Consider the following 27,677-nt stretch of genomic DNA (forward strand, 5'->3'; position numbering starts at 1 on the left):
GAAGTGGACTTTGTTCCTAACTCTCCCTGCTTGACATCAACTTGCGTTAGGGACATTGTTGAACCAAAAGTGTATCTAATCCCCTTCTACTCAAGGCTCTGAGAAGAGGTGTTCTTACGGCCACCAGGTGACGATAGCCATGAAGTGGGGCTGGGTGTTTTTGGCGGTCCTATCTTTGGGGACCTTGTCCTGGGGGGAGAAGGGCTTGGAGATCCCTGAATACGATGGCAAAGACCGCGTCCATGACCTAAATGCCAAGAACTACAAGTCCATCATGAAGAAGTACGACGTGATGGTGATCTACTACCACAAAAATGTGGATGGGAACCGCAGTGCCATGAAGCAGCTTCAGATGGAGGAGCTGGCTTTGGAGGTGGGTCTCCGCCAAGGCATGACAGTGGATGGATTTGTATCTCATATGGGGGAAGGGTCACGGTGGGAAGATGGGAAGGAAGGGAAGGGTTTCACATGGAGATTTGGCTCCAGTTGGGAATTCCTGGACACAGTCATGGCTTTTGCACGTAGAGTTTCAGATAAGTGTGTTTACAACTGTTGACAGGATAAGAAGGCAAACAGAACAGGTGGAGAATATGGGGTCAGGTAGGGTTGAGGGATTCATAAACCCTTCAGGTGTGGCATCCTGCCAAGTATGACTGTATAGATGCTGACCTGAAGGAGGCAGGTTGGAGAATATGGGGACAGGAGCAGCAGGAGGGGGGGAGGTACTGATAGGAAACTGTACACCAGGGAGCGTACGTCAAGTGGATGAGAGGGAGAGCGGCGTGTAACAGTTTTGCAACTTTCAGAAAACAGACACAATGTGGACAATCATGCTCACTTTGCCAAGAGGTGAGAAGAAGCAAGGGTTTTTTCCTCAAGTTCTCTTTTCAGAATCCTTACACAACAACTTACAGTACTTTTCTTGAATACAAATGTACAATACTGTGAATGCCTTAAAAGGAGAAATTGCCCAAAATCCAGTCTTGCATTCTTTAACCATTTCCTTTAGATATGATTGGGAAATGCTTTGTTTGACCTAGTTTTATTCAAGCATTCAATGGCCTTTAACCACATCAGGCTAGTTTGGTTAGCAGGGTTTGGTACAATTCACAATTGAACTGACCCTGGTACTGGTGGTACTGGTACCTTGACTTTGGTGCCAGTACCCAATGGTACATTTTTTGGTACTTTACTCTTCCTATAGGCTAATAAAAAAATGTAATTTTTGAATAGGCTTCAAGTCAACCAGTGATTCTAATTATCTGCTCTTTTTAGTCATACATTGAGTGCCTGTCTGTCTGCTTGCCCGTGTGTGTGAGTTGTGTGTGTGTGTGTATATATATGTGAAATAAGTACCTGTTTAACACAATCACAAATAGCAGTGACACCAGGCCATTTCTAAAATAGAATGGAAAAGAAAACATACCAGAAATACCAAAACTATCAGCCCTGCATGGATAGTTATGGCTCTCTGGGAAGCTGATGAAGTTCCTTGGCCAGCTAACCAACTTCCCACCTACCAGTTGGTAATGTTGGGTACTTAAACCCGGCACCCATATGGTGCCCGTTTCTATACAGCAGGTTCCTACTGGACCAAATCACAACAGAATCTAGGCTCTGGTACTGCTTTAAAAGTATTGTTTCAGCATCGGTAGCAGGTAAAACCCAAATGAAACCAAAGTGGTATATGGTCCAATCTCTCTTTTAGTTTGTCTATTGTGCAACCTTCATAGCACTCAAGCACCAATTCACAGCAGGTACAGATTAAGTCAATCCTTGCTAACCAAAGAGTCCAGAGTACAACACATGAATGTATATCTTTGATTGGCTACTTGCTTTACATCAATTAAATACAACTCCATATTTAACTGCAGCTCTGCAAAGTTTACTACATGGAATCAAGTCCTATAGCCAACAATGTCCCTCATTCATCACGCTATTGTATACTGTATTTACTGTATATACTGCATTTGCTACATTGTTCTCTAAAATGAGCAAACTCTTCTTGTGCTGCTTTCAGACCCCTTTCACAAGTATTTCAACCTTTAATGTTGAGCAAAGACATTTGTAGATTTGGAGAATTACTTTTAAAAAGCTAGGGAAAAACATTCATAATTATCAAAATTATATATTTTAAATTATGTTACATAATTATTATCATTTTTAAGCACTTTTCCCAGGTCATTTCCTTGTTTTCTTGTATTGTTTTATTTTCAGGCAACTTTCTTGTACTTTTTGCTAATTTCTTGCTATTTTTTGGCAAGTTATCCTTAGGTTGCTCATTGCTTTCTTCCCATGTTGTTGACAGAAATCAAGCAAATTTGCTCAGGTTTCAAGGGATTAAGTACTTTCTAAGGATTTATGATTCTGTCTGCAGATATGGTGTATCATATTAACAGCTCAGTTTAACTGACAGTTAACCAGAGGCTGTATTGGTAAATAGATATCAGGTTTGTAGTTCTGCAAATCAAACTCGGGCAAGTAAACAAGTTTTGCATCCTTCAGCGGCTGTTGCTGAAGTGCCTTTGAGCCAGACACTTGCACTTAATTTGCTCTAGTGGTGCGGCTTATTACTTAACAGTAGAAAAAGCATTTGTATGTTCTGGAAACTCTTGAAAAAATAAATCTAATGGAGTCTTTATGAGCCTGCCCGCAGTGGATGCACCTGGGCCCCACTGTCAGCCACTGTATTCACCACAGCAATCCTCCGCCTGTCAGAGCAGCAGTGTCTTCTTACAGAGGCACAGTGTACCTTACACTAGCCTGCATAAGTCACCTCTGTAAATAGCCCGGGACAGCTCTGCATGCTTAGCAAGAGGCTAAAAGCCCTCCTGGGATGGACAGGCAGTTTAGGGCCATATCTCACCTCAACTGCTGCTCCCACTGCTCCGTCAGCTCTCTCAGGCAACACACACTGTTCTGTTTGGTTTTACTACACACCCTCTGGGTGCAGGCTCCAGTCCTAAACCATCATTTACACACCCAAGTCACTGGATCTGATCAATTTCCTATCAGTGCTGCCAAGTTTTGCTCCTTGGCTTGAGAGAGAGATTCTTACTGGAGCAGGTCCCTGCTGGACTGTTACTCTGTTGCTGATTTCCTGCCAGTTTTGACCATTCAGCCAATCAGGACAGAGAATAAGAGGTGCTCAGAGGGGATGCTTAAAATAGCTGGTCATTACCACCTTTGAATCAGGAAGTATGAATTATTAAAGTGCAAAGCTGAGGGAATAAAATCGTATCTGCCTTTGTTTGAAGCCAAAGGTGTTTGATAAAAAGTACTTTCAGACATCATACGGTGCACAAAGTTCCTCAGGGATGAACATTTTAAGGAGGCCAACCCGGAACCTAGCATCGCTCTGCTTCCCTCATCAAAAAACTTATGAGATTTTTCCATTGGATTTTGGATCATTGCAGAAAATAAGCTCTGTGGTAAAAAAATTATACTTTCACGTTTGTTCAGCAAGATTATCTTCACAAATGAACACCACCTTTAGGATTTTAAGCCTTAATGTAATCGCCAGAGGTAAAAACCTATTTTTATACTATGATGAACTACACTACAGTCACATCGCTACTGCTAAATGACTGTAAAGCCATGTTCAGCAGTGCATTCAGTATGATGGCATTCATTACACATCATTTAGTTTTTTTATGTGACAGTACGAAACGTCAAAGTCTTCAAAGGCTTCTAACTAAAAATCCTGTATAAAAAAAACATTCATTTGGGAACCAGATGTGCTAAAATACCAACAGATTTCCGGGTTTTAGGGCTAATTACTGGGGTCCTCCATTTTTTCATTCATAAATACATAGTGTCAGAGGTTTATTTCCTTCAAATATAATTCCAGTCAGTTTAACAGTGCTTCAAGAATGAGTCTTTAACCTGAAAATGACTTATGTTTCATGGTCCTCCATGCATGCAACCTGACAATCACGACAGCAAAGTTGTTTAGGTTAAAAGTTAAAATCTAAAAAGAGCAACAAGAAGGCTAAAATGCTCACACGGCAGAAATCTGACAGCTGAGGCAGGTAGCAAAACCTCACCAACAAACTTTCCACTCAAAAAGGTTGTGTAATAGAAAGAGTTATCCCATCACCCCTAAAATATGTCCGACATGCCACCTTTGACCCGAGCTGGTAGTTATCTTACTCTGTGAAAAATAATCCAGTGTGTGCTCTCAGCTGTGACGAGCTATTGCAAGTTCAACTATTAGTGCCCATGTAGTGATCAGGGGTTGAAATATGCAAAACATTTTAATATTTATTGAAATATTGTGGTTTATTTTGTAAACTCAATGGAAGAGGTCCAGATAGTGTCACAAAATCTGCATTTGCTAATTGAGTTGTGGGAATGTGTTGAGAGGAAGTGAAGACAAGAGGACTGGAACTGAAACATACATAAATATTAAATTTCTATTTAATCCACAAAACAAAAAATATAGCACATCAGGCGAAGGCTAAGGGAGCTGTAGTTTCAGAGAGCATATCAGCCATGCAACGAAAACGGCAGGTTATAATGGCCACTCTGTATACCTGAACTGAATGTTACTCGTCTGCCACTGTGATTGTGAAGGCAAAAATAGGCAGAACAAATATTTCACTGCAATACCAGCAAAAAATAGTGATACAAAATAGATGTTTATAGCCATTATTATTTTATATATTTACAAACAAACCATATAAAGGGATACAACTAATCATTTAGGGATTGATTTTGGGCAGGACGCAGGGGATTAAGTCCCCTCCAATTCATAGGACATGCACATCTGTACCCCAAAATCAAAACATAAAAGTCGCAGGGGACTTTTATTTTGACAAAATTCAAATAAAATATTAAATTACACATTAAATTGGTGGGGGAAAAAATCTCCAGACTGCAAGAACTAAAGTATATGATGCTCAAAGTTTTCTAGCAGAGGACCTCCAAACCCACTGTTTGAAATGATTAAATGAAATCTAGGCCCGTGCAATTAATGAATATTTAAAGAGGCATGGCATGTCCTGAAGCCCTAGCTGAGTTAATAAAGTGCTTTTTTGTGCAACCAACAGGTATTTTAATTAACTGTTACACAGCACAGAAAAAAGCAGCAAATTCTCACATTCAAAAAGCTGGATCGATTTTTTTTTTTTTTGGCATTTTGCTTAGGAAATGACTATTAATTACCAAAACAGTTGCTGCCTAATTTACTGTTGACTGACTGATTAACAGGGATGGAAAGAGAAACAGAATATTCGGCTATACTTGCGGCCTCAGTAAAAGTAGTCCCTAGTGAAAAGTAGGTCAGCTGAAATACACTTAAAAGTACTGGCTTGCATTTATAACACAGAGGGCAACAAATGTTTAATGCAGGTAGCCTATATGACATTGCTGTTGAAATAAGGAACACCTTTAGGTAACAACATTGCATTGAATGTAATTATATTGAAGCATCAATAAAGCCCCTAATGCCCAAACCATTGGTAAATTTAATTTCAACCACAACACCGCATAAAAGGATGCGTGCATCCACGCATGGACAAGAGGCTCATGCTAAAGACCATACAAGATGTAAACAATAATGGCGTCCTCCTTTGCAGAGCTGAAACAGTAGATAGTTCAGTGGTGCTGGGTTAGCCAGCAGCAGATGCACACTTCCTTCTGCGCAGTGATACAGTGTAGTCTAAAGAAAATAGTTCCAACATAAAATTGCTCACAACAAGGTCTGTAACTTGAATTACTGGGCCATTATTTCTTGAAATACACATTGCTGTTGAGTTTTTCAAATGCATTTTTTTTCACCAGCAGACAACAAACAACAAAAACCGAAAAAGACACCAAAAAGAAACGATATAAACTCCACAACTACAGCAAAAACACACACATATATGAAAGCACAGTGCACTGTTGGCAAACCGCGGAGCACGCGCTCACAGACACGCGCACATCAACGAAAACACATCATTTTAGGCTGCTTACCTGTTTGAACGTCACTTTGTGAGTCTCGAGCGCCGGAAGTCCTCCATAATCTGCTACATAATCTGCTCCGTGCTCAACTGCTCTTCCCGTTTATTCCCAATGCATAGAATAACCAGTCCATACTGCCTTTTTGTCCCAGTATAACCAGTCCTCAGGCTCCTCCGTCACCTCAGGAGTTGTTTTTTGAAACAACCGGAAGTCCTCCTGCGTTTAAACTACCTGTTTTTATGGTGCCTGCTTTAAAACAACGGATGAAATTTAGCATTTGCGCTCATTCCGGCGTGTTTACGCGATGCTTACTGCTGATATGTTGATTAATATGCACTGTCCTAACTTATTAAACTAAATAAATAAGATTTAACCTCACCGACGTTTAAAAACTCCTCAGTAAACGCCGACGCCACCTGTAGTGTCCTCTGTGAGCTCTTCAGCAAGTAGCCACATCCGGTGCGCACCTGGTGATGACGTAACATTTTAGCTGCGTTTGATTTGGGTCACTTTGCGTGATCGGCGGGCGGTGCATTGAATCAGTCATTTATTGAGGTAGATGCAACTTAGATTAAATAGATAAAAACACAGTTTATCAGGATTTTTTCATGTGACTTTTTTTGTTTTAAGACCACTTTTTTACAGTAAAGGTTTAAAGTAATTTGTTACTTACACCCCTTCTAATGAACTAAACCAATGATGATCAATATATGGCCCAAGGACCAAATCTGTGGCCAGCGATAAGGTGGCCCGCTGACCATTTTCTAATTCACTACAAAATAAACTGAATGCAGATAATGTGCCAGTGTGCATTAAAAAACAAAACATAAAAATAGAGTGTTTATCACAAAAACAAAACAAAACAAAACCAAAAAAAAAAAAAAACACAAAAAACAGTCCACCAACAGTAGTCTAGGGTAAGTATTTATATATACATTTTTGTTTATTAATTGGCCCCTGACCTCCTGTCACCTTGTAAAAATTGCCCCGGGTAAAGCAAGTTGAGTTAACCATTCAACATCACTTTAACCAGTAATATTTTCAAGATACATTGTCATTTTACTTCATAAACTTAAGTTTCTTTTAATTCACTCAGCAACTCTGTCTTCAAGAAAGTTTTGCACCGTGTGTGTAATTTCTGTGTCTGCATGCCTGAATTTGCAGATTTTTTGAATGTTTAATGCATAAATTCATGACAGTAACAACAGTAAACTGCCACTGCTTTTTCCCCTTCAACACTTGTTGATAAGGAGGTTTTAAAGTGATCGTTTCTTAATTAATTTGATATTTCTTAATTACTTTTAATATCTAGGAGTCAGATGTTTAACATTTAGTCTGACAACAGTAATCTCTTTAATGGACTGGGATTAAACTCAGAAGACATGAGATAAATTTCACAGTCCTTAAGAGGTGTGCTTAAAAGAAGCCCAACTCCTCTGCAGCTCTTAAGCCAAAAATATCTTACCCAGACCAAATAATATAAATTCATCCAAAGATATGCTCGAAGACAAGGCAGGGTGCAAAATTAACAATGAGAGAATAAGGGCTTCATGCTTTCTAGTTTTACAGTTACATTTAAATTATTACAGACTTTGTTTCCCCATTTAATTTTGCGCACGGTGGTATTGATTAACATCTTTCTGAATTCTCTCTATATTTACTCTCTCTGTCTCTGTTTGAACTCTGACCTTTGGCATAGAGCTGGCTGCAAAATGTCCATCAATCACTGCGCTCAACACAGCTCAGATTGCACTGATCTTTTACTAGACACACACACACACACACACACATGGTTGCTAAGGCACCCTGTGTATTGTTCAGTAAACTGTATGAACAGATAGCACCACCCTTTTTTAATGTCATACTACTTTATCTGCAACACTCATAGACGAGGCAGACTTTTAGAATTAAATAATGTATAATATTTGTTTATCAGGGACAATGTACACTTATTGATGTTATTATGATGTAAACATGCCGCATTATTTAGTCCCTCTGTGAGCTGATTATACAGTTCAAGATAAATAAGAAAAAGGGCAAAAACATAAACGCACATAACCAGCAGCAACATGAAGCTACATTTTATATATAGCACCGCATAGACAAAGTCAGAATCATCATACAACTATCAAGATTATTTCCTTAAATAGAAAAAAAGCTATTACCAACACTGCAGGGTTTCATCTTTATGTTAACGCCACCACTGAAGGTTGGCCTGTCGGATACTCGGTCTACAACTTCCATCCATTACCTCAACAATTATTAGATGAATTGTTATGAAATTTTGTAAAGACATTGATTATCCCAAGAGGTTGAAGGTTACTAACTTTGGTTATCCAGTGACTTTTCCTCTGGCACCACCAAAAAGGACCAAAAACTTAATTTTAGTAAACAGATGTCAACAAAGTTTTCCTTTGGGGACATAATTTGCTGTAGCAAAAAAAAAAGGTAATAAATTGCAGTATATCGCAATATATTTTATTGCGATGCTCAGCATTTCACAACACAATTAACTAAGTATCACGATAATATCGTAATGTGGGGCCTCTGGTGGTTCATATCTCTACTACCTTGCAATTTTGTACAACCAACATAACTTTACTGCAAACAATTTATCACAACTTTTTTCGCAATTTCACTTTCCCCTGCAAATTCCAAAAACACCTGCACACATGTATGCTGCCGTGACTGGAACAGTCTTAATTCATCGATTGTAACATCACCCGTATGAATTTTTCCTGTGATAGTAGAGCTGAAAGTATTGCTCAAGGTCTGTTTTTCTTCTTTTTCCCCTTTCAGGTTGAATAACATGTCAGTAGTTAAAAAGGTGACACGCATGCACACATGACAACAGTCTTATTATGTGCAGGGAATCTTAATGGTTTGAAGGAGGCTTCGCTTTGTCTTTTCTAATCTCCTTCCATCTATTGAGAGATCTGGGAAAAGGTCAGACTGTCGCTGTGGTAACCGGGATCCAAACTGATTGTCGGAGTTCTCCTCCTCAACGGCACAATACATATCATGTTTCCATTTTTAATAGAAGAGGATGTTATTGATGAAGAGAGAGAGAGAAAAGGAAGGAGATTTAATTTGAATCATCTCAATTTTTCGACGTTGCTGCATTCAGAAGCCTTTTATGTGCGTCTAAAGCTTTGAAACATATTGGTTTTACTTCTCTTAAAAAACATGACCAAAAAGGTGATGCGCAACCTGGCAAAAGATGTCCCATAAATATTAAGACATTAGGAAAAGGTGACAAAAAATGACCTCAAAATCAGTTTTGAAAGAGAGAGAGGTTTTTTTTATATATATATATACATTTAAGTTTTTAAATGGAAGACTAATACAAATAATAATAATAATAACTATTTTATCTATGTATTTATATTTTTGTTTATTTTTGTTTCTCATTTTTAAAATGTTTTTCATTTTCTGTTTTTTTTGTATGTGTGCTAATTTTCAATTAATTTTCATGTAACTCTTTACTTGTAACTTCTTACCGTGTTTTTGAAAGAAATCACGCCAATCTGCTCTGGTTTCAAAATGTTAAACAAAAAAACTATGACCTTTAACTTTACTACAACACATACTGTAACTAATTTTCAGGTAAAACTACACTAAGCTACTGGCAACAGTTACCAGCATCCTACTTTTATTATACAGTGTCACAACCATAATTTGCTTTAACAGTTTATTATACTCTAAATGTACAGTATATGTCATATAATGTAAATTTATTACAGTATCATTCAGTATAATGTGAGGTTTACAATGGCATACTGTAGCCAACCTGCCAGTATTATTCTGTCATCAGACGGTGCTTCGTGTGGTTGAGTTTATTCAAATACTTTTTTAACGCTCAGTTGGCTCGTGTTGTTTGCAACCAGGCTATTAAAAACTCTGTCGGGCTCTTCTGAGACTCGCTGCTGCTACTGAGAACAAAATAAACCAGCTTTGCAGCTCTCAGTTGGCACAGAGTGGAAAGCGGGGTCACTATTAAGTCATGCGTCCTCTGAAGCATCCAATGCGATGACCTGTGAACCTGAAAGGCAGCCAGATAACTATTATTTGACTCTGGTTTTAACATTGACATGCCGCATTCAGAAATCAGATTAGACCTCATGACCACAGACCAAAGGTCCCCATGGCCTTTCACCTCATAAACTCAATATAACATACTTTAAACCACTTCATTTTCTCTAGGGAAAAATGTGAGACTCAGTGCGTTTACATGATTATAATTGTTACTATACTATTACTGTTACTGTACTTTTAGGATCTTAGTAATTTTGAGTGCTTTTGAAGTTTTGGATTAGAGTTGAGTTTCAGGATGAAATTTATGTTTGTTGGGGCCCTATTGGGGGGTCTATGGTGTCATACTTAAAATGGTCTATTTCTTTTTGCTCTTTTGTAATTTTTCCTAGACCACTGTGATTTTTGTATGTAAATTGGTGTGAGACCTACTGTGAAGGGACGTGTTTTAATAAATGTTCAAAAAAAAGAAATTTATGTTTGTAAACTATGTCTTTTAATGTCTGGGCCCCTATATACACGCTTTAGCTTATCGGGGCGTCCCATTTCACAATTTTACTTGAAATCATTATATTTTTTATTGACTCTGTGAATAAACTATGAATTAATTAATTAATTAATTAATGATGTTGGAAAAAGTAATGTGAAACTGGACTTTTAAAAGACATGTAAACATGTTAGTCCAACTGAAAGTCAAATTTCTTGAAGTTTTAGGAATAATTACCAGGGTACTTTATAAAAACTAGCTAGAAGTTTGCATATTGCCACCTACTGTGAAGGAGTGGAAATACTGCGGTCAATAACTTGATTCTCCGCTGGTGCATGTTTAGTTAAATGAAATGGTCTAATCGAGCTATAACTGCGGCTCGACTTAACTTTGTGTGTAAATTTACTGATTGTCCAATATTGTAAAGAGCTTCGTATACTCCTCATGCTTTATCCTCCAGATCACGAGTTTCACTTTTCCTTCAAGTAGCTGTCATACTTAAGATTTCCCTTTAGTTAACACCGCTGTCAAGTTGTGTGAAAGCAACATTGCAACTTGATGGATCTCCTCTTACTTCGCCGAGCTGCATCTCGACCCCCCAATTAACAGTGTGAAAGAGCCACTAAATTAAGAACTCATTTGTCAGATGTGATATCATTAAATGTGACAGGAGTTATGTTTAGATAAAGTGTCCTTGGTGTTGTTCTCTGATGACATGTCAGAAGTGTTGATGGGTAGAGATATTTTTTTGCCTGCTTAGCGTCCCAGTTTATCCAGTTTGCTCCATGTCAAAAGCCACCTGTTGTTTGTAGGGTTTATTATAGAAGCTTTTGCCTAATGATTTCGGGAGTTCTCAGATTTCTCTGAAACCGTATATTTTGCTGCCTGATGCTCTGTCACAACACAGATTAGGTTTGAAAGCTTCATTTAATGGTGCTAAACTATCCACAGCAGTGGGACCAAGTCATTGTTTTGAAAGTCACAAGTTGGTCTCAAATGTTTGCACTTGAGTCCTGAGTCAAAAAAAAGCAAGTCAACAATAGAACTTGCCTGCATGGAAGGTCAGGATATGGCAAAAGGGCAGATAACAAAGTGTAGAAAAAAACCCCATCACATTAAAACAGGAAGCAAACACTGGACTCGTGCATGAAAGTCCAGTCCAGTCTTTGGGTTTAAAATCGAAGTTGAGTTACAAGTAGTTTTTAAATTTTGTTCTAAAGTTGATAGATTTTTTACTTAAGCCCAAGTGACTCAAGCCCACACCTCCAGCTTTCCCAAATATATTTTTTAATATATTTCTCATCTCTTGTTTCTTCCTTTAAAAATATACACATCTCATTAGTCACAGACATGACTGTGCATCTGTAATGTATATGACCTGAGGATATATGATACGTGGATATTGTGTTTTCTGTATATTCAGGAGAAGTGTTTTTATACAGATTGAATCTGCTTTCAAGTTAATTTATTGAAACAACACTCCATCAGACATGGACTCATCTCTTAACCTACTCTTTGGTAAATGAATTGAGATATTTTGCACAATTCTTTGAAATTTATTTTCGAGCACAACCACTGTGGAAGCGAGCCCCTTTCTGTAGACGAATTGTGTTGTGAATTTTCACAAGCAGCCACTCTACTGAGTGCGTCTGCCCATCTGCAGTCTGGTTTGGTGAAAACACTTAATGGCTTCATCATCGCGAGTGCTCCATCAAGCAGCTGTCGACTGCACTGTGCCTCGATCTGAAGTGTGGCTGCAAAATAGAGAGTGGCTTATATCAGCTAACTCCCAAATGAAATTCAGCTCTTCAGTATCTGTATTCTGCAGTGTCTACAGAGGGTGGAAGATGTTTCAAACCATATCAGAGCAGTTTACTGATGTTATTTGGCTGGATTTCTGCATTTGGAAGGTGAAAGTGTTACATGATGCTGTCAATTATCGTTGCTAAAATGTAACCCTTGAAAATAAATATCAGCCACAAACAGAAAGTGCTGTGTGGGCAAGGCTGGTGAACAATTGCCTATAACTCTTTCCACCCCCAAAACATTTTTTGTTCATCATATTAACAGCAATAGCAGATTAGAGTTGGTGGTATAATGCAAATACACATTTTCGAAAAATATTCCCATAAACAAAACTAAACAAACTATCTATATGGCTATTTGTTGTATTTTTTGTGTAAATTGGGAGAGTGATCCTTTATTATTATTTTTTTTAGCACGATAGATAAATTTGAATTGTAAAAAAAAAATATTAACAGGTGAGTTATATAAAATTCGCCCCCGCACAGTTGTCATGGATGTTGAAATTAGCTGTTCAGACCAAAACAGGGGTTTTTTTTTTTGTTTGTTTGTTGTCTATCAGGCTGTAAACGTGTGTATTCCTGCTGTTAAGTTGAACATTTTAACATGGTGGTCTATGGGGACGAACTCACTTTTAGAGTCAGCCTCAAGTGGCCATTAGAGGAACTGCAGTTTTTGGCACTTTGGCTCTGGCCCACATTTTTCTGCCTTGGGGGTTGCTTGTGTGTTGACTTTCAGATGTAAATTACTGGATGTAAAATAGTTGGCTGTCAGTTGAGTTACTGCGAAACACAAATCCAGCCCATATGCTCTACTCTGCACCGCTGACATGCAGTGTATGTGCTTTCTTGCTGTACAGTACAGTGACACTGCTGTGCTCGCTCTCCCTCAACATAACATACACATCATTTTTGCCTTTCTCTCTTATATGTTCCTCTCTGCTCCCCTTTCCTCTGTTATCTGTATCAGGAAACATCTTCATATCACTTATTGATGGGAGAAAAATGTCAAGGAAATGCAGGGGATCAAGGTGCATCATAAAAAATGTATTTCTGTTTTTTTTTTAATGTTGAATCCCTGACTCACATCTCCATTCCACTAAAAGATGGACCTGAATAAATTTAGCACAGCGCACAGTGCAGTAGTGCTCTACATCACTGTGTGTAATAATATAAATATAAATATGCATACTAATAAACCATTCAGGAGAGTTCATAAATCTTTCACAGTTTGCAAATCATTCAAAATTCAAAGGTTGATAAATAGAGTAATTTTATGTTGCAGGATAACTGAGTTTGCAGGTGAGACAGGGAAGAAAAGAAATTCTTTATGTTATATATTTAATCAATTTCTGCTATTTTTCTTGAAATATACATTTTTTGCGACAAGATCGACTGTGACACTCAAATGCAGTGGAGCCGTCGTTATTGTTTAATGGAACAAGAACATTTATTGTGACAAACGTCAATTTATACGGCGTAAATATCAGGTTTTTGAGTACTACCTGCTTCTCACAAATCATTCTGTGAATACACTTGTGGTTATCTGCCTTTGCACCCCATCAAATCTAAACAACTTCCATCAAATATACACGCCTGCTTGTCGAAAAGTGTGATGAATTAAACACCTGCTGTTTTTTATGTGACTCACATAAACAAGCTTGATTAAATTCAAGGAGTTTATTAGCTGAGATTGTTACGCGACACGTTTGTAATACGGCTTATTGCTGTCACAGTGAGTCACTCACAGATGGTCGCAGACACTTCTGCCCTCACAGTTTGTTGTAGTGAATCAGCTTCTGTGCCTGTGAGGTTTCTGAAAGCTTTCCATGCATTTCATCATGTCTCCCATGAGACCACGTTGAAAAGTGAAAATACTAAACTGTATAAAGAATCAGAGGATGAGATTCAAGATCTTAAGTCTCTAAAAACATTCAAAACACAGCATCTTATTTCTGTGCACAAATCCTGAATCTCCCTCTAACACAGTGCAGTTACGCTGGCTGGTGGCAAGTCAAAGCATGTGTTTTATACACTGTTGTATCTGAATCTTTCATGACCACCCCGGCGCAGTGTTATGTAACAGCCTGGTGTAGAACGTCCTGATGTGTTACAGCAGCCATTATTAATTTACCATCTGGCTGGGGGGAAAAGCTGGCTGCACTGCTAATTTTGCACAGATCCCAGGACTCCTGCTCCTGCAGGAAGATCTGGAAATCATGCCGCTTTGAGAATCCTTTAATGTTCATTCAGTTCACAGATTAGACATTTTGGAGGAAATGAGAACACATGTTCAAGACAATTTGAGAAGAAGATTCCCACACATTTTTTATGGACTACATTTCAGAACTTTTTCAGAACTTTTCAGGGACCTATAATAAAGTTTCTTACTTACCGTATATACGTGCAACCTGTATTAACCTTCTGAAACCTGGATTGACATAGACTGACAGGCAATTCGCAACAATTCACACAAATTGCAAGAAATTAGTAAATTTAGAATTTAAAAAAAATGCTGGGGAAAAATGTCCATAAAATAAAATGAAATAGTCATAGTTATATTGGTAAAAAATATGTCACAGAATTATTATTATTATTAAGCATGCTTTTAAAACTCATTTCTTTGTTTTTTTGGTTTTGTTTTTTTTTTAACTTTTCTTTTCTTTTACATTTTTAACATTGTTTTAGATTATTTTTAATAATCATTTTATCTTTGCCCCTATGGTCTGCACTTTTGCTATTTTAATGTTGTTTTTTAAATTGTAAGTCATAGATTTATTTCGCTGTTTTTTTTGTTTTGTTTTGTTTTACTTTGTTTTTTTATCGGGCATCTTACCTGCTAGTTAGCCATAATGTTGAAGCGTTGAAGCATGTCTAGTGTTGAAGTTTTTTTGCATGTTTTTGTTGCATGCAGTTGTGTTTCTTTTAAATCAAAATAACTTTAATTTTGTATTGTTAAAACGTAGATAAAACGTAGATTTAAATAAAACTACAATTAATCTAAACTGGATAAAAAGGAAAAAACTTCTATTACAACCAAACATACGACACATTTTATTACTTACTGTATCTCAAAAAAGAAATCTCTGCAATTTTTGTACCATATATAAAAAACAATGGCTGCCTTGGAGATCACACTCAGAAACCTTTAAAAAAAGGATAATTTTGGACAATAATTGGCAATATTAGGAATAAATAAAATCAGAAACCTATCTTATTATTTTGATCATTTGAATCTTTTAATCTTTAAATCTTGCAGAAATATGCTATCATTTTGGTGTCTGTATGGTCATAAAATGTGATTAGAAATTAGGTGCTTTTAAAAAAAAATATCTAACATGTTTTCACTAAAAAATACCTTAACAATAAAGTCAAGTGTGCAAGATTCGAAATACATCTTTAAATTGTGAACATGCATAGTCATTAGTTTACCTGCATTTATATCATAAGTTCAACACACATATGCACTCAGTACACATATGCATATGCACTCTCCTTCACAGCTCTGAATATTTAAACTTTGGGTGCAAATATTAATGGCAACAACGCTAACTGCAAAGCTAGTCATTTCTCTGCAGCTGGTGTGGAAGCTGAGTGTGTGCTTGTGTCCCTAGGGTTCTGACTGAGTGACTTACATCATGAGGTAACGCCCACATAGTGTGTGACTCATAAACTGTTCAGTTGTTCACTTAAGGAACAAAAAAAAAAGCCTACATGGGAACGACCAAACGAAAAAGGCTCAGTCAGAGGGTCATATTTAGACCACTGACAGAGAAGAGAACAGCACGGAGAGTTCTTTTACATTAATAGTTTACTCAGTCCTTTTCAGAGTCCCAGTATTAGTGCTGGAAGAGGGAATGACACCTATGGTAAAGGGAGTGAAATAGGACACTGCTGATTATACTGTATACTGTATATAAAGATTGGCTTCTGTCAATGATGAATCTTTTGATACAAGTCTGTAGAACTTTTTACATTTCTGTCAGGTAGAATTTCAAACTTTTTATACTTTGAGGGAATTTAGCACCAGTGTTGACTTGTAAAATGAACTGATGAGATTTTTGTAGTCAAAGATCAAAGGTCAAGGTCACTGCAACCTCATCTGTCTCATTCTGTCATTTCTTGAGAAAATTTCTTGAAATTTGGCTCTGACAACTTCCTGGACTCAAGAATGAACTGATTAGATTTTGGTGGCCATAGATCAAAGGTCAAGGTCACTGTGACCTTGTCCATCTCATTCTTTTGAACGCAATATTTCAAGAGCACCTTTTAGGAAGTGTTTGAAAATTTGGTACAAACGTCTACTTGGACTCAACGATGAAGTGATTAGAACTGGTGGTCAAAGGAGAAAGGTCAAGGTCAGTGCAACCTTGTCTATCTCATTCTTAAACGTAAACCTGATATCTCAAAAAAGCCTTGCGGTAATTTCTACGAATTTGGCACAAACATCCACTTAAACTCCATGATTCATTGATTTTATCAATTGATGATTGATTTTGGTGGTAAGAAGTCAAAGTTCAAGGTCACTGTGACCTTGTCTGTCTCATTCTTGTTAAAAAGATATCTCAAGGACACCTTGCTGGAATTTTATTTTTTAGGCACAAACATTCACTTTGACAATGAACTGATAACATGTTGCTGGTCAAATGGTCATTCACTTGAACTCAAGAATGCATTCTTTAGAATTTAGTGGCCAAAGGTCAAGGTTCCTGTGACCTCTCAATACATGTTTTTGACCATAACCCAATAATTCACACAAATGTCTAATAGGATAAAATATGGTTGTTTACTGCATAAAAGTGCGAGGTGCTAATATAGACTTGTGTTATGAGGGATTTTGAACTTTTGACACTTATATAAGTTGTAATTTACAGTTATTCCAGGAACAATATGTCACTTTTTACTCTTGTTTATGGTGAAATTTGTACATTTTTACACTTGTGTTGGAAGGAATTTGAAATGCATATTGCAATTTATGGTCATTGGCTTCTTCCTGATCAGCTGTAGTTTTCTGCACCTTATTTGTATGTCATTTTGCACTAAAGCATATACCAGGTTTTGAGAATCCAAAGTGATTACAGCAACTGTCCTCTGTGTTACCTTAAATTCAACAAATACAGCAAAATGAGAACCGATGTGAGACTGGCAGGTTTAGAGCGTGTGTACTCAGTAGCAATAACACCCGCCACTCAAATCCAGTTTCATCAAAGTAGCCAATATAAAGACTACATTGAGCAGTGTCAAGTGAGCGTGTGGGCGTCTATATTTCAAGAAATATGACCCCTCTACTGCATTGCGAAGCCGCCACCCTTTCCTAGCTCATCATTTGGTGCCAAGTGCAGCAGGGACCCAGAGCACGTTTTTGACAACTCACCATGGCACTCTGCCCTCATCTCGTGTCACCTGACAAGCTGACACTGACTGGGCAACGGGAGACGGAGCCAAGCGACTGCACTGCTGACCTCTCACTTGGCTCGGTGCGCCCAGACTTCTGGACGGGGTCGGGATGATAGCGAGGGAGCAGATGAGGAAGGGTGAAGTGGTGTCAGGAGACTAAGTCAGGACAAAATATCCAGATGAAAACAGAGATAGGAGGTGATTGTGAGAGAGAAAAAACACCCAGGAAGCAGAAATGGGAGACGTTTGAGGCAAGACAAAACTAGGAGGAGATGATGGCTGTGGAGTGTTAACATGAGTGTCGAGTGTCTTCTTCCATTCATCATCAGTCTGCCTTCCCCTCCTTCCCTTTCCACACCCATTTCTATATGTAACGGACCTTTTTTCTGCTCCTCAACATGCTTTCCTCACACGCCCTTATATAGCTGTGGGACTCCCTGCTTTGCTTTCCACTGAGAACTTCACCTCTCTTATAAATACCCCAGTGTTACTAATATGGCCATGCCCAAGGTATGGGGAGGAGGACATGCTATGAGTCCCACCCTTAAAAATTCATAGCATGTCTTGTATTGTAAGAAATGTGGTACATGCAAAAAAAAAAAAAAAAAGAAATCCAATTAAATGCAGGACAATCAGTGTCTCAGTTAAGAAAGTGTCTCTGCACCACAGCAAAAAAAAAAAATGTTAAGTACTAAAATACTACATGAAAATTAATTAAAATGAATAAACAAAATAAATAATAATAATAAAGAATGAAAATAAATAAATTTTAAAGAAAGAAAAGAAAGAAAACATTCAAGCCATTGACCCAAGGAAAGTTCTTAAATAGTGTTATTGGTTTCAGAGGGTTAGTATCGCTCTATTCATAAGTTGCATTTTTTAAAATGATTTTTTCCAAACTGGTTGTGTTCCTCTATAACCTGACACACTTCTGCTTCCAGGCAGTGATTGAAGGAATAAAGAAAAATGTAATCAATCAATCACTGGTGCACGCTACATTCGGATCCATTCAATGATGTTTGATTTCTTGTGTTAAGCCCTGTTCACACTCAGCATTTTCTCCGGACCTCTGAGGCTGACAGACAAGCAAAGTCTGTTTAATTCAAATTAAATGAACAAATCTCGTCTTTAGAGATGAAGGAAATCACACAGAAGATATTACATTCTCTAGAAAAACAGGGGCAGAGGACGGGTTACACACGTAAAAAAAGAAAGGAAAGCTGTTTAATATTAATATTATTTCTTAAAAAAAATTGTTGAGATGAGAGGTCATTCAATATTTCGTCAGATGACATTTGTCGTAGAAAATTTGTGCAAGATTAAGCAAAATTAGTCAGCACCATTAACATGAGGTCCTCAGGTAATGATAGTCTGGTAACACTTTACTTTAAGTTGTCTAACTGTATTTAAGATTTATAAGCAGTATGCAACATTTTATATTTGGTTAATAACCTATTATAATGTGATTATGAGCAAAAGTGTCAGATATAGGTTTATACACTTGCACCATTACATTGAGACTGCTTATGAACAAATTGTGCTTGACAATATAGCAAAATACAGTTGTAATAATATAATACACATATTTACATCATAGTGTGTCGTAAGCACTATTATTATTACTTTCATTATTATTGAGGAGAGGGGGGAAGATTACGGGCTGTATGAACAGATAATGTTGACAAAGTACTAAAACACAGTTGTAATAATAGAATTATATAAATGAACATTCATAAAAATAAAAATAATATTAATAATTTGTAGGACAGCTGTGTTAGATGGGTGGGTTGGAATCAAACCTGGGCCGCTGCAGAGGCTTTAGCCTATATGGGGCACTAAAGTGTGCAAGAGATCACCCCAAAAACCATTTATGAACTATATGTATACTGCTTATTAATGCTAAATAAGAGGACCTTTAGTGAAGTGTTGCAGATAATCGTGTGTGAATGGGGCTTTAATCCTCCAATTACAATCTCAGTGTGTAAGTTTGGACCTATTTTGTCTCCTGTGAAGGCCACTCCCATTTGTTGTAAACCTGGAGGCTGTGACTATTGTGCTTTGCCCTAAAGCGTTACCTCTTCTTGCAGTTGGTCACAAGTCAAGCAGCAATTATCTTTCAGGTATGTTAAGGTCTGCCTTTTTATGCCTGTGAAGCTGGGCTGCGAAACACAGATTCTTCTGCCGCTGCGGTATCTGCTGACTGTTCTCTTTCACTCCTTGACTGCAGTTTAGTTTAAAAAGAGATGAAATTACACAAAGCAACAACCAGACATCACACATAGACTGAACTGCTTTCAAAGTCCAGCAGCAGCAGCTTGGGCTGTGCCAGTTTGGGTCTATCTTTTGACTGGACCCTCATGCAAGCTGAGTTACTTGTAAAAGAGGTAGAGAAGATGGTTTCAAAAGACCCCCCAACTAATCTATTAATCAAACTTTAACATCCATCCATCCTCCAAACCAGTCATTCATGCAGCCATCAATGACTGTAAGAGGTCATTTCAACAAATCACTAAAATCATATTTTCTCACTTAGTAGTGATTTCTCCTTCTGCAGGTGTTGCCGTCACTCCAATCCAACAAAAAAAACAAAAAACAAATACAAATCCTATTCACCTCTACTGTGTCAGAGAAATAAACATCTTAAAGTAATTATTCAATGTTTTGGTAAATACATTTTGTAAATTCGATTTCTTGCAAAGAGTTCGATGAGAAGATTGATGCAACTTTCGTACATGTACATAGATGTGAAGCTAAAGCGATGCACATGGGAAACCCTTTCTGGCAAAAAACCCCCCCAAAAAACCCACTTCCTACAGTCAGACAACCCAATATCCAAAAAATATTTACACTGCACTTTTCTGTAAGCCACAGATATATTACGTTTATACATCATTTTGTTGCAGATACTTAAAGCTTTACAAATCTCAACAACACTGCAGCTGACGTGTGGTGAAGTTTAGACACAAAACTTACTTGATTGTCTGAAAAAGATCATGTTTTGGCTTAAAACACCCACTTTGGCTCAAACATCAATGGAGAAATTGAAACTGGCTGAAGGGAGTGTGCATTCTCAACAGGTTCTCATCCCAAGTCGTCACATGTTGTCGCTTTTTGCAGTGCAGGTCCACAAGAAATCCCTTCGCCAGAAGGGATTTCTTGGTTCAGTGAGAGGAAAACAATCATGGTTTGAACTAAATAGACTTATATCAGAAAGGGTCTTTTTTCAGACAGATATTACTATTTGCATTAAAGTGTGTTTCCCAAAATACTGAAATATTCTTTTAAAATCTCAGCAGATAACGCCAAAACTATCTGGATGGCTAGACAGAACTAAGAGTGAGAAAACATGTTATTTTTCTGATTTGGGTGAACTTGCCCTTTAAAGTAGAAGAAACTTTACCCTGAATGGAACTTTTCCCGTCAGCTGCTACATGGCGATTATCTCGCTTTAGTGTCTCAGGACAGATAGGCCGATGCTCCTAACACGATTAGAGAAAAAAATGGCCCTAGCTGGGTCCAATCATGAGCTAATGTCTCTGGACTCTGGAGACCAAAGGAATGGATGGCATTAAAAATTGCCTGTGAAGAGCAACATAGCACATACGATACCACACTACCGCACAAGCTATTTGTGCTGGTGCTTTGGGGCATTTATCAGCTAATGAATGTTATCTATTTGCTGCTTTGCAAGGCGCTACATAACGCTTTTCATTTCATTCAGAGTAACCTCATATTTATAAGGGCAATCATCCTTTCATACTCTGCAAGTGCTAAAACATTAAAATGCAAAGCAAACCAGCATTTAAAATGCAAAACTGTTGTATTTGTACACAGCTGTGAGAAATTCAGTTTCCTCATTGCCTGTATATTTACAGTATGTATGTGCATGTATGCAGCAGCTTTACTTTTGCAAAGTGTGAGCTCCTCTCCTTTCCACCACACCTGTTGCGGCGTCTCTTCCCCGCGACATAGTTGGCTCAAGTTCTGCCCCTCTTGTTCTTCTGGAAACCCCGCTGTCTGTGCTCCTCTCATGCCGGCTAGGAGGGCTGTCAATTGTTGGCTTCAGTTTCACTCCGATTTAGAAAGTGCAAGGCAGCAATCCAAAGCTTTTTGCTTTTAAGGCCTTGAAATTAAGATGAAATGCCAAGGGGTTACTCATGTAAATGAAGCTGAAAGTATGTTTTCAATGGAGTTCTGAGATTAGGGAATGTCTATTATGGTCAGACGAGTGGATCACAAGGATCAATCAGAGATAAAATCAGAACATGTGATACTAAATACAACTTTATCTCTTTCCCACTCACTCCCCCACCTCTTCTCTCTGTCTCTATGTCTCTCTGTTCAGCTTGCAGCCCAAGTTTTGGGTGATTTTGATGACGAGGACATTGGATTCGGCCTGGTGGATGAAAAGAAGGACTCTGCTGTCGCCAAGAAGCTTGGTAAGCTTGCCAATCACTGACAGAGACCTTGCTGGTGAAAACATAGCCTGACTGTCAATGATACCGACAGAAAAAAACAACAAAAAAACTCTTTGGCTACGTGTAAATCTCTTTCCATCACCAATTTTCTCATGGTCTCACCCTAATCCTAACCACAACCCTGTTCAGCAAATTGAAAAATACTTCTTTATTCCAGTAATTAACGTAACGCTTAATAAACTATAACTGCTGTAATCAGTATTCAATTGGGATCTATACAGCTAAATTTACCAAAAAGACTTATCTGATTAGGAAGGTGGCTGGGGCGTGATTTTGTTTTATTTTACTTTATTTTTATTATTATTCAAAATTTTATCATGACTTCTCTCAGAGCTAAAAATATTTTTCTTTGAGCCTCCCTGTGAAAATGCATGACCTTCCCAACACCATTTTTTTTCAATTTTGACAATTTTGGAAGAAACTCTAATTATATATATACAAAAAAACAACCATTTATAGTTGAATGTCTCTGCCATAAGCCAAGTCAAAACACATAATTCCTCTCTCAGTGCTTAAAGAAATGATCCAAAGTCCCTTCCCCATTTTGCATCTCCCCTCACATAAATAAGGAACAGTTCCTAAATTCATGTAGCACATGTGGCTTTTTGACACACTTCAACTTAAACTTGCCCATGAATCAATACAGAATTGACAAAACAGCAGAGGCATAGACGAAAAATCTAAGTTAATCATGAATCAGATTCAAACTGATGGAAGGCAGTGAGGAACATTATACGAAACAAACCTGCCCTCAAGTGTCGACCGAAGAAATCACAGCTGCTTTGTAAAAAGAAGCGTTGCAGCTTTAAACCCAAATGCATGAACAAGAAATATCAGGTATATAAATGTTAAAAAACTGACATTTTCAATATTATATGTTTATTTTCTTCTTTTATTTTTTATGCTGTTATTATAAAATGCACCATGCAGCAGAGAAAGTATGTTTTTGAAAGTTTTAACAGCAAAGGTGCTCCTACTAAAGTGAGTAATTCTGTAGAGTGATTTTCAATTATCAAGTCTTTTCAGCAGCTTTTCAGCTCCCAGACTTTAACGTTTTTTTTTTTTTTTTAAGGCTTTTGGCCCCAAAGTATAAGTGTTTTTTCAGAACCTGTAGCTTTTTTTCCCCAGCAGCTTTTTAGCCACCAAACATGATTGTTTTTAGAAACACATGATGTTTTTAATAACCTATGGCTGGGATAAAACATCTAAATAAATTGTGGAAGATTGTGAATGACAAATGAAAAAAAAAGAAATAAAATAAAATTAATCTGACTTTCATTACAATTATATTACCTTAAGGAAATACATGCATCTCCTATAACCCAGCAAATTTCGGTAATGCCCTGTTCTATCTTCCCTCTTGCAAATATCACTCACTCGATATACCACTGCAACATTATGTAAGAATATAAGTGATGCTTAGAGGTTTAAAATAATGGTGCTTTTTGATGAAAGATATTTTTTCTCTTGCCAGGTTTGGATGAGGTGGAGAGCATCTACATCTTTGCCGACAATGAGATCATCGAATATGACGGAGAGCTGGCTGCCGACACCCTGGTGGAGTTCCTCTATGATGTAAGTGATTTATGATCAATGAGGAAGATTGGTCCCAAGGACTGTGATGTTTTTGTCAGAATTTGAAGAATTTTATTATGTCATCCAGATATCAAGATTGATATAAATGTCTCCTGTCAGGTGATTGAAGACCCAGTCGAGATCATCGACAACGATCGTGAGCTGAAGGGTTTCTACAACATGGACGAGGTCATCAAGCTGGTCGGCTTTTTCAAGAGCGAGAAATCTCCTCGTAGGTCGACGATGATGTTATAAAGACTGAGCCGCACACAGATCACATGCAGTCACCCTTTAAGTCAACGTTTTGCACGAAGAAACTACTGTTTTTGGCTTTTTTATGCATTTTTCCTTATTGTCTCCATTCAGACTTCATTGAGTACGATGATGCTGCTGAGGAGTTCCACCCCTTCGTCAAATTCTTCGCCACATTTGACCCCAAGGTTTAAACTTTTTTAAAACATTTTGCGTGCAGTCTTTTGTGCATAAAAAGAAGAATTTATGTATCACAATTTCATGGCCTTGTATAAACATAGACATTAACTGAACTGAATCTACATTATGTACTCTGTTTGCTAATATACAGTTTCAAACACTTTTTAAAATATGCACTGTGCTAGTACACATTTTTAGTATTTTTGATTTTTTAAAACTATTATATATGTTACTTTCGTTTTAGATTGCCAAGAGGCTGAAGCTGAAGATGAACGAAGTTGACTTCTATGAGCCCTTCATGGAGGAACCCGTCACCATTCCAGGAAAACCCTACATCGAGTCCGAGCTTGTCGAATACATCGAGCAGCACGACAGGCGAGTCCCTGTATGACACTAAAACAACATTAATAAATTCAAGGTGACCTTTTATGTTTTTTAGGTCACTGAATTTCAATGGTGGAATGTCACATTGTACATATATATAGAGGTACTATACCCTGCTACTTTCTACTACAGCATTTGGAGGTAAATACTGTACTTTTTAACTGCATTGCCTTTATTCAACACACCTGCTGTTGCTGCTCTCAGATTTAGATTATTAATATAAAAAAATCAACTAATAGTTCATGCTATATTATTATAGTTCAAGATACGCAGCAATGTACAAAGAAAAAATATAAAATATAAAATAAATCACCCCACACCTGTGCAAAATAAAGTGATGTAGATGTTAATCCATTCATAATAATAATCCATAATCCAATTGTTATATTTCTTTGAAATAGACCATTCTGCGTGATGAGTGCTTTTATTTTACCATAGAAATGAAAAATAGAATAGAATTCAATAGTTAATTTGGACTGTTTATATGGACAAAAAATGTATTAATTCAAGTGAGTTTTTTACTGTAAGTCTCTGAAATTTAACAGTTTTCTTTTAAATGTTTTAATGTTTCAGGCCCACTCTGAGGAAGCTAGAGCCTCACAGCATGTATGAGATCTGGGTAAGAGATCTAAAATACCCTTCTGTTTTTAAAAAAGGCATTTAACTGCATTCATATTGTATTTCCATAAAAGTTAAAGTCCTAATCAGGGGAAAACATAGGACATCCCTTTCTTATATCGCTTTTTGTGTTCACAGGAGGATGACATTGATGGAGAGCACATTGTTGCCTTTGCAGAGGAGGATGACCCTGGTACATCAGCCTTTATTTACAATTTTAGCTCTGATATTATCCAAATAGTGATACGATCAGTTGAACGATCAAATGCCAAGCCAACACTGGGGAACATGACATTTGAACTTTTCTTTAGATGGTTTTGAGTTCCTGGAAATCCTGAAGGAGGTGGCACGCGAGAACACTGATAACCCCAACCTCAGCATCATCTGGATCGACCCTGACAACTTCCCCCTGGTATAAACACCCCTCACTTTATTTATTTATGTATTTAAAATAATTTATACCCTTTTGTTGTCTTATGTTTCTTTTAACTGCTTTACAAAAAATACATCTTTATCTCTCTTTCAGCTGGTGCCATACTGGGAGAAGACCTTCCGCATTGACCTCTCTTCACCTCAGATTGGCGTGGTTGATGTTGAGGATGTAAGCAACTTTTCTCACCGCTTGCAAAAACCCAAAATTAAAAGTTTGTTTCATGCTGTTGGAAGTTTACTTGCATGTAGTGACATGATACTGATCATCACTACTATCGAGTGAAAGTCTAACAGATTTGGTGCCATTTATTGAAAGAAATTAGGGGAAATGCCTTAGTTACCAAAAAAAAACAACCAAAACTTAAAACTGTAAATATAAGTGCAAAGTCTGTCATCATCGACAACCTATTGAACTATTTGACGCACTACAAAAGTGCTAAACACAGAATACAGAATATTAAGTTTTGTTGCATACCGTTTTGAACTGAAGAAGCTCAATTAGCAGGCTCATGGAACCATTTCTATATATCTGCAGTAAATCTTCTAAGTTTGAACTTTTATTATAATGCCAAGATATGAAATTGCAGCAAAATACTCTTAATTTTGTCATTTTCAAGCAGACATGAGCCAGAAGCCGAGGAAATAGGAGGATTTTATCTTGCATTTCAATATTTGCTCGCTCTGAATATCACCTTTTTGAGGTATAAACTGGGCACTGCAAATGTTAACCATTTTGTAAATATTTGTGTGTGCTTATTTTTGGCAGGCTGACAGTGTGTGGATGGAAATGGACGACGAGGATGATATGCCAACAGCTGACGAGCTGGAGCAGTGGATAGAGGACGTTCTGTCTGGAAAGATCGATCCAGACGATGATGATGAGGAGGAAGACGACGACGACGATGATGACGACGATGACGATGATGATGACGACGATGACGACGATGACGATGATGACAATGATGATGATGATGACGACGATGACGACGATGATGATGATGACGATGATGATGACGACGATGACGACGATGACGATGATGACGATGATGACGAATAAATGTTTACCAGCATCTCTAACTTCACTATAATTTTGCCAGAAATGGCAAAAACCAAAAAGTAGCACCAGTTTTTTTTTTTATTTCTGACATCTTACAGCAAACACACTTTGTGTCTGTTTACTTCCTGTACGGTTTCCTGTAAGGGACAATTCTAATGAACCTATGGGAAACTGTCGGGGAAGGAGATTTTCAAAAAAAGCAGAGGATTTGCATCTCTGTCAGGGTTGTAGCTTAAAATGTTAAATGTCCTTTGTTGCTGTATTAAAATATGCTCATATGTCACCTCTGAGGAACACAGCGAATGTGAGCAGCTTGTGAGAGGCTAACAGAGGCTGCATTTTCTACCTAATGTCACAGACCGGGGCTCACCCCTTTCTCATTTTCTCCAATTTCCTGTAATCCTGTTTCAATGACATGTTTTCTACTTGATGAGGAGAAGAAACAAACACTTTCTTGAACTATTTATAAAGAGAATAAATCTAAACTCACTGGACAGTCTTAAGATTATTGCAATCTTGGAAAACTATAAAGATATCGGAAAATAAAATTATGAAATAATTTGTTTCTGCTCTCATATTAAAAATAAAATACAAAAATCTTGAAAAACCAATGCTGTCTGTTGTTGTTATTGCTATATTGTGTGTGTGTGTTGTGTACAGGCATAGATGTTTTTGGTTTTTTTTAAAAGTTTTTTTGGTTTTTTTTTTTTTAGGGCAAGCAGGGTCCAGACGCCGAAGTGGTTACCCAGCAATGTTTCCATGTGTTTGTTACAGCAAACTTTTTATCAAACACTTGCCATCTACACAGCACATACCAATAAAAAACAACATAAGGATTCATTTTTGCCAAGGACTGATCTTGGGTAATGTTTTACAGTTCAGTGCGACAGATTAAAATGAACTAGTTCATAGTCCGCAGTTTTACCTTTTTTTTTATCTCAGCAAATAAAAAAAGAAAGCTGAAGGCCAAAGCAACAAGCAGTGGTTCAAAATCAGCAAGGTTAATGTCCTTAAGTGGAACAAACATTGAGTAAATA

The 27,677-nt window shown here is 37.5% G+C and overlaps 1 protein-coding gene across 2 annotated transcripts; it reads left to right on the forward strand.

Annotated features, from left to right (window-relative positions):
- casq1b (calsequestrin 1b) lies at positions 1 to 27,242 on the forward strand. Of its 2 annotated transcripts, XM_042512391.1 has the most exons (12): positions 1 to 373; positions 19,752 to 19,784; positions 22,010 to 22,103; positions 23,617 to 23,717; positions 23,838 to 23,949; positions 24,084 to 24,157; positions 24,394 to 24,524; positions 25,107 to 25,152; positions 25,290 to 25,344; positions 25,463 to 25,563; positions 25,678 to 25,752; positions 26,350 to 27,242. In XM_042512391.1, exons 1-12 carry the CDS (start codon positions 140 to 142, stop codon positions 26,638 to 26,640), a joined length of 1,347 nt encoding a protein of 448 aa, XP_042368325.1. In that variant the 5' UTR covers positions 1 to 139; the 3' UTR covers positions 26,641 to 27,242. The 2 variants fall into 2 exon arrangements, with proteins under 2 accessions (XP_042368325.1, XP_042368326.1); XM_042512392.1 differs by lacking the exon at positions 19,752 to 19,784.
- Positions 27,243 to 27,677: the final 435 nt, after the last annotated feature.

This window comes from Plectropomus leopardus, chromosome 23, assembly GCF_008729295.1.
Source record: "Plectropomus leopardus isolate mb chromosome 23, YSFRI_Pleo_2.0, whole genome shotgun sequence".
NCBI classification, from domain to species: Eukaryota; Metazoa; Chordata; class Actinopteri; order Perciformes; family Serranidae; genus Plectropomus; species Plectropomus leopardus.